The 16,014-nt window shown below is 47.1% G+C and overlaps 1 protein-coding gene across 1 annotated transcript; it reads right to left on the bottom strand.

The window, feature by feature from the left end:
- Positions 1-10,408: 10,408 nt before the first annotated feature.
- LOC148803805 (uncharacterized) lies at positions 10,409-14,075 on the bottom strand. The gene is made up of 2 exons (XM_088896681.1): positions 11,094-14,075; positions 10,409-11,002 (listed from the first exon to the last, which is right to left on the bottom strand). The coding sequence occupies exons 1-2, from the start codon at positions 11,457-11,459 to the stop codon at positions 10,490-10,492; spliced, it is 879 nt and encodes a 292-aa protein (XP_088752807.1). The 5' UTR covers positions 11,460-14,075; the 3' UTR covers positions 10,409-10,489.
- Between the last annotated feature and the right edge of the window lie 1,939 nt (positions 14,076-16,014).

Consider the following 16,014-nt stretch of genomic DNA (forward strand, 5'->3'; position numbering starts at 1 on the left):
ATGGTGATATAAATGCAGCTCAGCATGTGAAGGGACCCTTAATTGAAATGCGACCCTTCGGTACATAGTTTTCAGGAGGCTGGGGCTTGTCCCCCAGGCTCTAACTTTAGTACCCATAAACGGTAGGGCAGAAGGTGGAGCGAGAGCATAAGAGGTTACGTGCAGAGTTGTACCAAAACCCTCTCATTATTGCACTTCTTTACCTTACCTCTATTGCAGTCGTATGGTTTTCAACCGTCTCAGCGTTGCTTTTAATTTGACAGATGTTTTGTTCCTTCGGCTTAGTTTGGAAGGATTACAAATACAAATCAAATATGTAGGATGTAAATACATAAAAAAATTGCACTCTACAAATTTATATTTGTACTCATTCCCAATTGAGTCTCTATTTTTTTACCTTCATCATAGACATATGTATTTTGCTTAAGTTCCTCTATTTTGAGTTTGTTCTCTATATTTTATCAATTAATTTCGATTTTAAATTAAATCTGTTCTGATAATATAGATGGTCAATTAGGTTGCATTTGGATTGGGAGTGCATGTGGAATCTCAATTCCGTGAATCTCTGGATTCTTTCTGAGATGCAGATATATATATGAGTACAATTCCAATTCTTCTCGTGAAGCTTATCATTTCATTTCAGCTTTCCCAAATTTTCAATTCCTTTGAATCTCTCTCTCAAAAATCAAAAGGGTAATGCCCTTACAAGGGCTTTTGGGAACATTGCCAAACTACTGGTGTATTTGTCAAAACGTATGATTTTGCTTCGGAAAACAAACAAACTACGTGACTAGAAAATCTGGGCAATCTTTAGTCATTGGCCATTAATCAAGTCAGTACACTTTTTCTGATAATAATATCAACTGGTATTAGGGCTTCAGATTGGTCAAAGTTCTTCCGGTATCTTAGGCTGCAAATGTTATTCAATTGTCTGAATTCCAATTGAGGACGAAATATGGATACATCTATGTCCGATCCATCATAATACGATTTGATTTGATGCCCATGCATATTTAAAATTTATATTTTATGTATTAGTGAAGTTGGCTTCAACTTTCAATAGAGATTTTATTAATTCTTCTTATTTTCATACAAATCGTTTTCAATTCATTTTGATAAATTTAATTTATAATATTCAATATCCAATTGCAATCGTAATTGGATGTGAAATGCAATTGATAATAATCAATATGAATTCAAACATAAACGAATCAAATCCGAATTGCATATATCTGCAATTCATCCGCTTGCAGAGTCTTCCTGGGACCATTTTCCTGTGGGAGTCTGGGCAATCTTTGGTCATTCATTTGTTTATCAAGCCAGCATCTTTCTTGATAATAATTATCAACCGGCATTCATCAAAATTCACAAGGGATACTGATTGCTCTGCAGATATGGTATTATGTAATTAATTGCCAAGTGTATCTGTATGTGTGCTTATTTATTTTTGGGCAAATGGGTTATGCAACGAAAGGTAGCCTTTCAGCCCTCCCCAATCCCGAGGCAGGATTTGATCCCAAATCTCTATCACAATTAGCTAAGTAGAGAGACTTTACCAGCTGACACTTTTCAATTAGCCATCAACTACCAAGATTCAACATCATCCCAAAGCAATCATATAGAAATTGAACCACCTTTTATGTTTAGGTGGTTATTGGTTCATCCATCCAAGTTCATTGGATCTGACATTATAAATATAAAATGGTTTAAAAAATAAAAATTTATAAAAGATATATTTTCTGTATTATATATTCATCGTATTAAATACAAATTAATATAATGAAAGAAAATTATTTTTAAGTATGATGAAAATAGCTGGTGAGAGAGAGAGAAAAATGGGAGCCCTACCTTTTCCTCCAAACCAAAGAGTTAATGTGTTTTTGGAAGTAAACGGACCTAAACATCAGGCTAGTGAACGTTCAACCACTCCAACCGATTGATTCGACCACGGTTTGAAAACAATGCCCGAGAAAGATGGGAACCTTTGGATTTAAGATGGGTCGTTAAAAGTTTGGGATTATAGCAGATAAGGGCAACTTTTGGGCCATAATATCTATAAAAATAATATTTTTAATAAAATTTTAAAAATAAGTTAACTTTTTTAAAATAATATCAAATAAGGGTAAAAATATTATTTATCTTTTTCCTCTTCCGAATTATTCATCAGCGCCGCCATCCGTCACCCCCTCCAACAACCTCCCACAATGCCTCTGCCCAAAAGGAGCGTTCTAGGCTCCTACCGATGCTGCCGACGGTCTAGGCTCCGCCGAAGAGGAGCGTTCAACGAATCTCGGTCCCTTTGAGACTCCAGACAGGAGCCCAGTAAGATCGAAGCTACCGTCCAATTGGATGCTTCGTCATACTTTGCGGTCAAGCTTGAATGCGAGCGGGCCCTCACCGCTCTTCGACGAGGAAACCAAACCAAGGCTTTGAGATTGATGAAAGAGTCTTGTCTCTGCCATGAGAACTCTGCTCTCCTTCATCGCATCCAGGGGACTGTTTGTGTCAAGGTTGCTTCCTTAATTGAGGACCCCAATGCCAACCAGCAACACCTCAAGAACGCAATTGAGTCTGCTCGACGCGCCGTTTTGTTCTCCCCCAACTCAATTGAGTTTGCCCACTTCTATGCCAATCTACTACACAAAGCACCCAACGATAGCAAGGGCTATGAGGAGGTTGTGTAGGAGTGTGAGCGGGCGCTTTTGATTCTGAACCCTGTTGATCCTGCCAAAGAGAGCTTGAAGGATGAGAGCCAAGAGAAGTTGTCTACACCCGAGGCTCGAATCGCCCATGTGCAATAGGAACTTCGTTCGCTCATTCACAAATCAAACATTGCTTCTAAATCTACGTGGATGAAAAATCTCGACAATGGGACTAGGGAAGAGAAGTTTCGTTTGATTCCGATGAGACGACTACCAGAAGACCCCAAGGAGGTCAAGCTGGTCAGACTAGGCGGCTCAATGAGATCAAGAAGGCCACTAAGACGCCCAAAGAAAGAAGGAAAGAGATTGAGGTGCGTGTTGCTACTGCGAGATTATTGCAGAGCACTGCAAGTATGCAAATCTAAGGAAAGTTTCTTCTTCAGCGGACAGAATGGATCAAGTTCGATCTTATTGGAATTCTATGAGTCTTGATAAGAAACAAAGCTTGCTTAAGATAAGTGTTTATGATCTCAAGGCTCATTTTACTTCATCTAAGGATGGTTTGACGTTTGAGGTCTTATCAGAAGCTCTATTTTTTGCCGAGTCCCATAAGACATAGAAGTTTTGGTCGTGCTGTCCTGAAGAGGAAGAAGATGAAGAGTGTTTTTGCCCTTGGTTGATATTAGTTTTAAAAAGTTAACCTATTTTTGAAATTTTATTAAAACTTTAAAAGTATTACTTGTATTGATATTAGGGCCCAAAAATTGCCCTTATCTGCTATAATCCCTAAAAGTTTTCTCATGGAAGTGGCTATCTTATCAAACGTGGACACCCAAAGTTGTTTCCTCCTCAATTCCGATGGGCTCCCCATCGCCATACTCCGTGCATAATGCATTGAAACATCTCTCGGAGTCAGTGTTCTGTGAACCGGTGGATTCATGGGATGCGTGTACCCGCCAATGAGAAGTAAACACGTCGGTTGGGCGACATTGAATGTAACTTAACGGGCCAAACTGAAGTGGCCGGTTGAACCGGACACAAAATGACAAAAAACACACCTATCCTCCTCAATTCGAACTCCCACTCAGCCAGACGGCCACTCCTCCCTCTCATTTTTGTTTCTCCTCCACCGAACCCTACCCACAAACACCAACGGTGTCGGTTAATGCGGAAGCTGATGGAGGGAGATTTGGCCCGACCCCTTGGCCACGCAACACGTGGAAGCAACCAAGAGTGACCTGGCAAAAGCGCTAGCTCGGCACGGTGGCGGGCCCACAACCCGAGCTTCGAGAAAAGGAGTCTCGAGCTCCCCCAAAAAAAGGAACCCACGACCCGAGCTCCCCCAAGGAAGAACCCGAGCTCTCCCTTGGAGGTCCTAAGCCTTACAAGGAGCACAAAGGGCAAAGACCCGAGCTAACACACCCCGGGGCAGTTCGGGCCACACTTCTATCCGAACTCAAGACTTCACCTCGCACACCACTTCGGCTCCAAGTCGCCTGACTGAACAACCGTACCTGACGCCCGAGAAGCCCATACACGGAAGCGGCGCACCTGACTGATTAGCGGTCCGACACATGACAACCGCCCTCCAACGGCCACCTGCCACCACCATCTCAGACGTGGCAGAGACGGCCCTGACAAGGAAGACAGTGGCGGTTATGACACCCGAACTGGTGTCTGGCAGAGGTTATGACACCCAAACTGGCAACTGGCAGAGGTTATGACACCCGAACTGTCGTCTGGCAGAGGTTATGACACCCGAACTGGCGTCTGGCAGAGATGATGACACCCGACCTGGCGGAGGTGATGATGCCCGATCTGGCAGAGATATGGGAGTGAGTATACCAGGGTGATTATAAAAGTCCCCCTTCCCCCAAAGAAGGAGGTATGTGATTCTTGTGCTTTTTGGTCTTGAAGTCCCTCATTCCCCTTGCCTTCTCAAGAGCACTAACTTGAGTTTTGGAGTGTTCTAACTGGGTTCCTCCCTGGAAGTCTCCATTTTCTTCCTTGTTTCAGGCACCTCCAATTCCGTCAGAGGCAAGGTAACCGGCAGCTAGGACCGGCCGGATTGTGCATCATCATTTGGCACCGTCTGTGGGAAAGACTTCAAAAAGCCTCCCCTAACCTTTAACTCTCTCTCTCTCTCTCTCAAAGAAACCTTAGCTCCCATGGCTTCCTCCAGTAGCAATAGGCACAACGCCGACTTGAATGTTGTAGGGGAACACCCTCAGCCCGCCACTATATGTATCGGACAGTTCACCGTCCCCCTCTCGACGGACGGAATCCCTAGCCTCAATGCACCGAGTGCGGTGGCACCTGTGAATGTTCCCCTTCCCCCCCCCCCCCCTATCGAGACAACTTTCGCCGAACCAACTGTTGTCCCTCTGACGACCAACCAGAACTAGCTTGATGACTTGATGCAGTGCATGTGGGCAATGCAAGCCTAAATGCAGCAGTTCCAGCAACATCAGCTCCATCAGCAGCAAGTACTGTACCACATTTCTCAGTGTCACTATCAACAGCAGTTCCCCCAATTGCCTCTGAACCAACCACAGCTCCCACCTCGGCACCCTACTCCGAAGCCAGTCAAGCCCTCCCCTCAGGGCGGGCGCCTTCACCGAGGGGAAGCCTCCCAACTTCAGAACTCCTCCAGGAGCCAGGCCTCATCCCCGGGTAGGAGGGAAAAACCAATTACCCCCGCCTCACAGCTCGCCGGCGGATCAGGAACCTCCTTGCCGAAGTCAGCACCTCGGCACTCTAAGTTCGAGCTCCCGCTCACAGAGAACCAATTTGGTGTCCTGGCCGCAGACTACCAATAGTCCGGGCCGATCGAGCTTGGCAACACCGAGGCAAGTAGCGCCAATACCAGGCCTTCTAAGCAACAGCAAAGACGCCAGCGAAGTCGCTTTACTACCACCCGCATCCTGCCCGAGCTCCCTCCCCTAGACAAGTATGATGGGTCCTTTGACCCCAATGACCACGTTGATGCTTTCCAATCCCAAATGCACTTTGCGAGGGCCAGCGAGTCCTGCATGTGTGTGGCCTTCACTACCACCTTCAAGGGAGTGGCTCGCACCTGGTACAGGAACCTGGCCCCTGGGTCGATAAGAAGCTGAACCCAGTTCGTGCAATTCTTCACCGCGCACTTCGTTACTAGCAAGCGGTGCCCCCGAACCGAGGAGAGCCTCCTCAGAATAGTCCAGAGGGAAGGAGAGTCCATCCGGGGCTATATCAAACGGTTCAATGACACGTGCTTGCAGATACCGCACCTAGACCCCGCAGTACAGCTCGCGGCAGCCAAAAGGGGTGTGACACACAAGGAGTTCAAGTGGCACATGGTAGTTAACCAACTCGTGACCGTAGCTGAATTCCTCAAGCTCATGGACAAATTCATAAGAATAGAGGAGGAGATCAACCAAAGGACTGAAAGCGGGATCGAAAAAAGGAAGAGGGAAGGCGAACCCTCCAACCCAGATGACAGGAGGAAGAAAGACCCAGCTCGGGGGGCGAAGCCAAGCCTGCCGTTCCGAGCTCCCTTAGCAGGTCGGACAGACTACACGCCCTTAAACCCGAAGCGGGCCGAGATCTTAATGACGATCAAAGACACCCCGTACGCGAAATGGCCACCTCGTCTGAAGGGAAACCCGAACGAGATGAATAAAAACCTGTACTGCAGTTTCCATAGAGACCACGGTTATAGCACCGAACATTGTAATAATCTCCGCGACGAGATAGAACTTATCCGTCGCGGGTACCTAAGAAATTTTGTACAGCATAAAAATAATAACAATAATAGTAATAAGACAGGTCGGTAGAGAGAGCACAATAGAGATGCTCCCGAGTCCAGTAGGATGCACCTCGGCAGCAGCTCGGGCATCAACCCGGGAAGCTGCCAGAGAAGAACAAAATCCTCCAAAGCGGCCTAGGATGGAAGACCCCATATTCTTCACCGAAGACGATGTGCACAGGGTCCACTACCCCCACGACGACACACTTGTCATAAAGGTGAAGATCAATGACTTCGAAGTCCGGCGCGTACTCGTTGACTCCGGCAGTTTGGCAGACATCCTTTTTAAAGCGGCCTTCGACAAACTCCAGTTTCGAGAGAGTGATTTGAAGCCCGCGAACACCCCGCTTGTCGGTTTCAGCGGAGAGGAGGTCAGACCCCTGGGAAAAGTCACAGTACCTGTGGAAGTCGGCACGTGGCCTAGCACAGTAAGACTCAGGCACGACTTCTTAGTGGTTGCAACTCCCTCCCCCTACAATGCCATAGTAGGTCAGCCAATCACCCACGCTTTAAAAGCCGTGGTGTCCACTTACTATTTGGCCATGAAGTTCCCAACGGACTTCGACATCAGGGTAGTGCGGGGTGACCAGCTCAAGTCCCGCAAGTGCTACGTTGCTGCCCTCAAGGGAAAGGCCAAGGTAACCAGCGACCTCGAACTAGAGCGACCGGTGGAATAGAACGAGGAGCGAGCTGCACCAACGGAGAAAATTGTTCCCATCCCTGTCTCGACAGAAGACCCCGCCAGATCACTTCAGATTAGTGCGTCCCTAGAAGAACCCATGCGATCCGAACTGGTACGCTTCTTACTCAGTAATTTAGATGTCTTCGCTTGGTCCACGGCAGAAATGCCCGTCATAGACCCTAAGCTCATAACTCACAAGCTCAATATTGACTCTGTAGTTAGACCCATTAGACAGAAGAAATGCAACTTAGCCCCATAACGCTGGAGGGTGGTCGATAAGGAGGTCGAGAAGCTCCTCACAGTAGACTTCATAAGGGAAGTTCATTACCTGAGCTGGGTAGCCAACCCCGTTCTGGTAAAAAAGGCAAACGGCAAGTGGCGCATGTGCGTCGACTACACCGACCTAAACCGAGCTTGCCCAAAAGATTGCTTCCCCCTCCCCAGGATTGATTGCCTAGTGGACGCGACCTCGGGACACGAGTTGCTAAGCTTCCTGGATGCCTATTCAGGCTATAACCAAATCAGGATGGACCCAACCAACGAGGAAAAAACCGCCTTCGTAACCGAGTTTGGCCTGTACTGCTACAAGGTTATGCCCTTCGGACTGAAAAATGCTGGGGCAACCTTTCAAAGGCTTGTGAATAAGCTGTTTCAACCCTTAATTGGCACAAAGATAGAATGTTATGTAGATGACATGGTCATCAAGACAGTTTTTGCGAGAATTAATACAAGATCTGCATTCTGTCTTTCAAATTCAGCGTCGATTTAACATGAAACTAAACCCAAATAAGTGTGTCTTCGGTGTCACCTCGGGTAAGTTCCTAGGTACATCATCAACCGACGCGGTATTGATGCCAACCCGAACAAGATAAAAGCCATCCTAGATATGAGACCACCCCGAAAAGTAAAAGAGATTTAGAGGCTAAACGACAGAATAGCCGCTCTGAGTTGTTTCATGTCTAAGTCAGCAGACCGTTGCCTGTCCTTCTTCAAGGCAATAAAAGGAAAAGGGTTTGAGTGGAACCTGAAATGCCAACTCGCATTTGACGAGCTCAAGAAATACCTCGCAAGTATCCCAATGTTGACCCGGCCCGAAGAGGGCGATGTTTTAGAACTGTACCTCTCGGCAAGCGACGAAGTGGTCAGTTCGGTACTGATAAAGGAAGCAGATTGGGTCCAACGACCCATCTACTATGTTAGTAAAATATTCCAGGGAGCAGAAACAAGATATCCAGAGATAGAAAAGCTAGCCTATGCGCTGGTCAATGCGGCCCGCAAACTCCGCCTGTATTTCCAAGCCCATACCATCATCGTCCTCACCGACAAACCCTTGAGGCAAGTATTACTCAGGTCCGAGGTCTTTGGTCGATTGACAAAGTGGGCCATCGAACTCAGTGAGTACAACCTCCAGTACAAGCCACAAACCGCTATCAAAGCTCAAGCCTTGGCGGATTTTGTTGCAGAATGCACTTTCAGCTCCGAGGTCCTCAGCTAGGTTGAGCACGAGGCTCTCAGTTCGGGTGAGCTCGGTGCTCCCAGGCCGGTTGAGTCCGAGCCCCGTGAGGTCGCACCCAGTTCGGTATCTCTCCTAGTTAGGCCGAGCGCGAACTGGGATGAAGAGCCCTGGATCCTTTACGTAGATGGCTCCTCAAATCAACAGGGCAGCGGAGCCGGTGTAGTTCTCCACGGTCCGAGTGGCATGAAACTGGAGTACGCGCTACGCTTCGAGTTCGCGGCATCCAACAATGAGGCAGAATACGAGGCGTTGATAGCCGGGCTAGCCCTGGCGTAAGAGGTAAAGGCAAAACACATAGTTATCTGCAGCGATTCCCAGCTCGTGGTAAACCAAGTTATAGGGGAATACAAAGCCCACAAGCCAACTATGATCGCTTACTTGGCAAAGGTAAAAGAGGCTCTACTTAGCTTCCAGTCACACTTCATCAAGAAAATCCCGAGGTCAGAGAACGCTGAGGCCGATGCCTTGTCCCGACTAGCCAGCACCAGTGACAGCACCATGAGAACTGTGTACATAGAGGACTTACCTCGGCCAAGCATTCTCTGGGGGGCAGAGGAGGTCGCTCCTGTCGCCCAAGCAAAACCGAGCTGGATTGATCCACTCGCGAGCTTCCTGCTACATGGAACCCTCCCCGCAGACCGCAACGCCGCCAGGAGGGTAGAGCGCCAGGCAGCCAAGTACGTCATGATAGACAGACGGCTGTACCGAAGATCCTACACGCTCCCAACATGCGCTGCTTGCGACCTCCCGAAGCCGAGCTTGTACTCCACGACATTCATGAAGGCCTATGTGGCGGACACCTGGGGACAGGGCCGTCGCCCAGAAAGCACTACGACAGAGGTACTATTGGCCAACAATGAAAGCAGACGCCGTTGGGTTAGTCGGGAAGTGCGAGAAGTGCCAAAAGCACGCCAATATTCACCACCAGCCCGCCGCCGACGAGCTGCCCAGCTTCCTATGGGCATACCGAACTACAAAAAAAGACTGCCACTGGAGAAACTCCCTTCAACCTCACCTATGGCATGGAGGCAGTCACCCAGCCAAAATCGAAATCCCCTCACTTCGGTTGGAAGCATACAACAACAATACTAATAACGATGAGCTACGTACCAACCTCGACCTACTTGACGAGGTGAGGGACCTCGCGTACATTAGGACCGTGGCGTACCAACAAAGGGTAGCTCGGTACTACAACGCCAGAGTTAAGAAACAAAACTTCCGTGTTGGCGACCTGGTTCTCCGCAAGGTCATGGTACCTAAGCCCGGCGTTGGAAAACTCAGGCCGAACTTGGAAGGACCCTACCGAGTAAAGAGAGTACTCGGGGGAGCATACAAGCTCGAGACCCTGGAAGGTAAACAGGTACCCCGGGCATGGAACATCGTCAATTTAAGACGATATTACCTATAAATTATCAAACTAAGCAGGCCATGAGCCACTACCAGAGCCTAAGGGCTAGAATGCCGAGCTAACAAAGACCTCGGCACCCTAAGGGCCAGAATGCCAAGCTAACAAGGACCTTGGCACCCTAAGGGCCAGAATGTTGAGCTAAAGATGACATCGGCACCTCATCAACGAAGCAAGTTGCACGAGTATGGATCCCGAGGTGCATAGCCCAGGGCCCAATTCTAAGCCTATGATAACTAACCCGGGCAGAGAACAGATCGGGCGTATAGCCTTACCGTGTTAAATTGCCTTAGGGCCTAAGTCTAGCAGTTCGGCAACATAGTCAGTTTGGCAAAAAGAGAAAATGACTGCCCAACACTTAACCAAAAAGGGGGACTATTCATTGCAAAATAGTTTTGCTTACATTTCATTCCAAAAAAAAAAGAAAAAAGAAAAACAAAAAACAATGGCAAAGAGCTCACAGGCCCGGAGGTACATCTTCCTCGCCTTCAGAAGAGACTTCGACAATACCCGAAGGTCCCGCTTCGTCTTCAGAATCCATGTCATCATCAGTTGCAACAACCATTTCCGGAGTGATGCGCGAAGTGGTTATGGCACTAATGTCGAGCTCGGGGTACGTGTTCCTTATCATCCATCGGCTCAACTTGAAACCCCTTCTATACGAGCCCACCATCATGTCATCAAAATGCGGCGAAGCGATGTAATCGTTAACAGCCTTCACCTTCGCCTCCTTGACAGCCTGAGAGAAGATCTCTGTCTTCTCCCTGATATCATTCTGAAGGTACTCGACCTGATGCTCCAGGTCCAACTTCAGGTCCGCCATGTGTCTCACCACCAATCCTAAGGCCTCGTTGTCCCTCCGAGACCTCGTTAGCTCGACTCGCACAGCGCGGGAAGCCTTTTCGGCAGCTTGTGCTCGCTTCAAGCCCCTCTCCGCTTGGATTGTTAGAGCATGGATAGAGGAGTTCACCTGCCAAAACGAGAACAAATCAGCCCGAAAAAAAAAAAAAAAAAAAAAAAAAAAAAAAAAAAAAAAAAAAAAAAAAACTACTTCGACTTACCACCATGGGGTGAGTAGCAACACGCGCGCCTATGTATTGCGGAGGAAGATCGGCCCACGCCGCGACCTCCTCAGGGCAAGTAGCCTTCTTACTTTTTCGGAGAGCATAGCTCGGCGTCAGCATGCTCCCAGCGCCATCCTGACTCCCCGAGCTTGAAGGCATAGCCCGGGTATAAGCAATATCGACATAGGGGACCCCTGCCGCTTCCTGAACTGGAGGGGCCACCTCGGGCTCCCTAGGAGGCTCCATTCTCAGTGCCTCGGGCTTCGCAACCCGGGAAGGATCGGCACGGACCCGCTTAGCAGCTCGCTTCCTCCTCCTCATACCATCGAAAAAGTTCGCACCTCGAGTCTTCTCTGCCTCCATAACACCTGCAAAAAGAGCTCGGCGTCAAAAGACGAGAATAAAAAACAGCAAAAGCAAGCCTCTGAGCAAGAAACCTACCCGAACTCAGACCGGCCTGGATAAGCTTGGCCTTTGTCAGGTAAACTTTGCATTTGAGTCCAAGCCAAGCTCAATCCTGTAGGCCCTTTACCGTTTCTTCATCCAACGTGGCACCGGGATCAAGAACGGCCAATCCCCACTCGGTAGGAAACGACCATCCCATAGCACTTCGAACCACGAAGTAGTCCCGCTTCCATGCCGGGACCTTGTTCAAAAGATCGTGCAAAAGCTTGAACCTCGGACGATGAGACAAGTAGTAGGCTCGCCTACGCCCGGGTAGGGGACCTGCTTGCTTCTTGAGCATAAGAATGGCGGAAAAGATTTCCAGGTCCAAGGGAAGGCAGTGTTCGCAACAAAGGGAGATGGTCCCGACGAGGTTGCGAATGGAGTTCGGGTGGAGCTGACCGACAGTAACGCCGAAGTGATTCATGACCTCGACGATAAGGGGGTGGAAGGGAAGGCGCAGCCCGCCAACAAGCTGCTCCCGGAATATCACGATCTCGTCTGGACCGTGCTCCCAAGGGAAGTCGCCTGAGGGTAAAATATAAGTATACTCCCCGGGCAGGTTATACTGAGCAATCAAGGACCGAAGTCTCTCGGGCGTCATAGTGGAAGGCCCGAACTTATCTGGCATCCGACCTTGACGGGAGGTGGATGCCAAGCTACCCGAGGTAACTCGGCCCACGGGCTCGAACTCGAGCTCTACCTCAGGCACCGCCTCGGACTCACTTAGGGTGTTAGCGCCAGTAGCTCGGTTCGTGGACCCAACATCTGACCCCCCTAGAAGGCTATCTAAATTACCCGAGCTAGACATTTAACCGAAAAGAAGGTTGAGGACTCACCAGGGAAAAGCTACCGGACTATGAAAAATGACACAAGCTGACAGCCTTGGACGCGAGCTCAAAGAACGAATGCTGAAGAATGGCAAAGGAAAGTGACCAGGGGCCCCCCACTATTTATAGCCACTGTACTCGCGCATCAACGGCCAAGATCAAAACCATCCAATGGCTCCCCGCAAAACCGGCTGCGCGCCCCCTGAGGAGAAGTCGGGGGTAGTTCGGGCCACACTTCTATCCGAACTCAAGACTTCACCTCGCACACCACTTCGGCTCCAAGTCGCCTAACTGAACAACCGTACCTGACGCCCAGGAAGCCCATACACGGAGACGGCGCACCTGACTGATTAGGGGTCCGACACATGACAGCCGCCCTCCAACGGCCACCTGCCACCACCATCTCAGATGTTGGAGAGACGGCCCTGACAAGGAAGACAGTGGCGGTTATGATACCCGAACTGGTGTCTGGCAAAGGTTATGACACCCGAACTGGCAACTGGCAGAGGTTATGACACCCGAATTGGCGTCTGGCAGAGGTTATGACACCCGAACTGGCATTTGGCAGAGATGATGACACCCGACTTGGCGGTGGTGATGATGCCCGATCTGGCAGAGGTATGAGAGTGAGTGTACCAGGGTGATTATAAAAGGCCCCCTTCCCCGAAAGAAGGAGGTATGTGATTCTTGTGCTTTCTAGTCTTGAAGTCCCTCATTCCCCTTGCCTTCTCAAGAGCACTAACTTGAGCTTTGGAGTGTTCTAACCGGGTTCCTCCCCGGAAGTCTCCATTTTCTTCCTTGTTTCAGGCACCTCCAATTCCGTCCGATGCAAGGTAACCGGCAGTTAAGACCGACCGGATTGTGCATCATCAGAAGCCACCAGCGGCGAGAGGAAAATCATCTGGCAGTGCTTTCTTTGGCCGTTCTTTTTGGTTTTATATTTTCAACAGATTAAAAAACCACGGCTATACCGGCGATTAGTCTTCTTCTTCAATGCATACAATCTATGGTTACTGAAATGCCAAACACCAACAAAGAGGGATTCACCACAGTAACTCCATCCATGTAAAGAGGTTTTCTTCTCTAAAACCCGGAAAAGCAACAGAAAAAATAACTAGATGCATCTAACACTAACCCAAAATGTAGCACCAGATGAAGGACCAAACCAACTCAGTAAGCACTTGCATTCAGTCATGCTTCAATCTCTAACCCTCAACACTTGATGGAGCCCATGGAGATGTCGATCTCTATCAAGTTTTCTTCTTCACTCATCTCATTAATTTCTGATAGCAGCTCCATTATGCCCTTTTGTCGAGAAATTGACCTCGACAACATTTCTAGCAGATTAGGTGTTTGCCCGACGCAATGCCCATTGGGGAGCTCAATCTCAATAAGGCTATCATCTTCTACAATTGGATCATCGAAGCATCTCAGAATTCGACCCATTTTGCTGGGAGATGGCGAATCAGCATCCCACCGATCACTATCAGACGAGTGATCCATGCTTTCGCTCTCCAAACAGAAAATCCGGTGACGTGATGCCATTGTCATCAAGCTTACCTCTTCCGCTCCAATCTTGGGTTTCTCTCTCATGTACATCATCCTCGGCTTCTCGGAGTGGTTCGTCTGCCACCTCTCTCTCCACGAGGTTTTTCTCGTTGGTACTTGTAAGCTCATCTTTGCTCGCTGTGCTTGTAGGATAGGGTTTGGTGGAGGAGAAACATAAAAGGGAGGGAGGAGTGGCCGAGTGGGAGTTTAAATTGGGAGGATAGGTGCGTTTTTTGGTTATTTTGTGTCTGGTTCGGCCCGTTATGTTACATTCAATGTTGACGAACCAACGTGTTCGCTTCTCATTGGCAGGTTCACACATCCCGTGAACCCACGGGTTCACATAACACGGACTCCATCTCTCGGGGAGAACCCAATCCATCACGGGATGATGTTCCGAATTGACGGGGACAGGATGGGCTGTGGGGAGCGCTCTGCGGGGAGCCCATCCCGTCTTTCTCCTCAAACCCCATGACAGTCTAACGCGGAAGGGTGACAGGCATAACAAACCAAACGGTCGGAAGTTTCAATCGGGGATCCGGTCGAAAGAGATGTCGACACATAGACAGAGAGTTAAGTCAGATAATGAAACCTGAAGAGATATGTCGAAGTGACAGCAAATTAAAGAAAGGCAAACAGGCTTGTTTCTTTGTCTCATTAATGTGGGCAGATGAGAAGTCTTGTGAAGTTGTGAGATGGTGGCGGAGATGAATATCCGATAAAGACGGAATTGAATGATGAGCGGCGTCACAACTCACAAATAAAGGAATTCTGTCATTTTCTTTGGTTAAATTGCTAAAACCTCTCCGATCATTCGATACTATTTGGCCGAATTTGGATCACTCCTGTTCGCATCTCCGAATCGGATTGGATAATAGGATCCGATTATATATTCGGATTACTCCTATCTATCTAATTTGAGAATAGATTCAACATTTTATATATTTATAAATATATATATATATATGTTATTTATTTATTTATAAATATATTTTTCTAAATTTGTTATATTATTTATTTTTTTATAAAAAATATGTAAATATAATATATATATATATATAATGGAAATCATTAAAAAGTATTTGTATTTTTTGTTTCTACTTTATTTAAATTAGTGTATTTTATTTTTCTTTTAATAATTTATTAATTTTTAAAGAAAATAAGTCAGATCGGATCAGATCTGAAAATCTGACTTACCGATATGATTTGAATTCAAATCAAGTCCTATCAGATCCGATCATATCTGACATGAACAATGTTGGATCAGATTCGATACCCTTATTCAAATCCGATCCGTTTGCATCCCTAATTGCAAGTAAAACTCCTTGTAGTTATTTTTATCAAAATGTTTTGGTAATAAGAGGTATGAAAATGTCTAAAATATCCATATAGTTATTTTTTATCGAAATGTTTATTTTTCAAATTTTCTCTTAATATCAATCACTACCCAATCTCTTCCAATCTGTTTTCCAAAATTGTTTTTTTTTTCAAATTTTCCCTTTATCAATCGCTCAAAGGTAAAACTACAACTTTAAGTTCTCTTTTTTGCTGTTCATAAAGTTTGTATTGATTTTATTGTAGAAATCAGTCTCAATAGTTATTGGATGGGTATTTTGGACATTTTTGAGACTGTTATTAGAGGATTTTAGCAGAAGAGATTTACTTGCAACTGTGTTAGAAAGCTTAGAAAATGTGATTGCAATTACCAAACTTTAGGGGAGGTTTCAGCAATTTACGTTGTAATTCTGTATGCAAGAGTGTGAAGAGGAGTCTAGATCCAGTAGGCATAGCATTGTAAGCACATTTGGTGCACACTTAATAAATATTCTAGCAAGTCTCAAAAGTTGTTTTTAATCTTTTTGAAGGATAGGGTAGGGGTATTTTAAGGGACAGGTTCATTGAACGTTTTCAAAGAGGGGAATGGGGTGAAAGGTGGGGCTAGAGGAGCAGATGAACATGGTCTCTCAATTGAGGTCTTTGACTCTATTTTATGGTGAGTGTTTAGAAAACAGAATTAGACTCCTTGATTCATAATTAGATCCCTTGGCTAGCTGATCGATTTCACAAAACGGCCCAAGTCACTAAAGCCATGTTTT

The sequence above is a fragment of the Nelumbo nucifera genome, chromosome 1 (genome assembly GCF_055504915.1).
Source record: "Nelumbo nucifera cultivar China Antique chromosome 1, China Antique-T2T, whole genome shotgun sequence".
Taxonomy (NCBI): domain Eukaryota; kingdom Viridiplantae; phylum Streptophyta; class Magnoliopsida; order Proteales; family Nelumbonaceae; genus Nelumbo; species Nelumbo nucifera.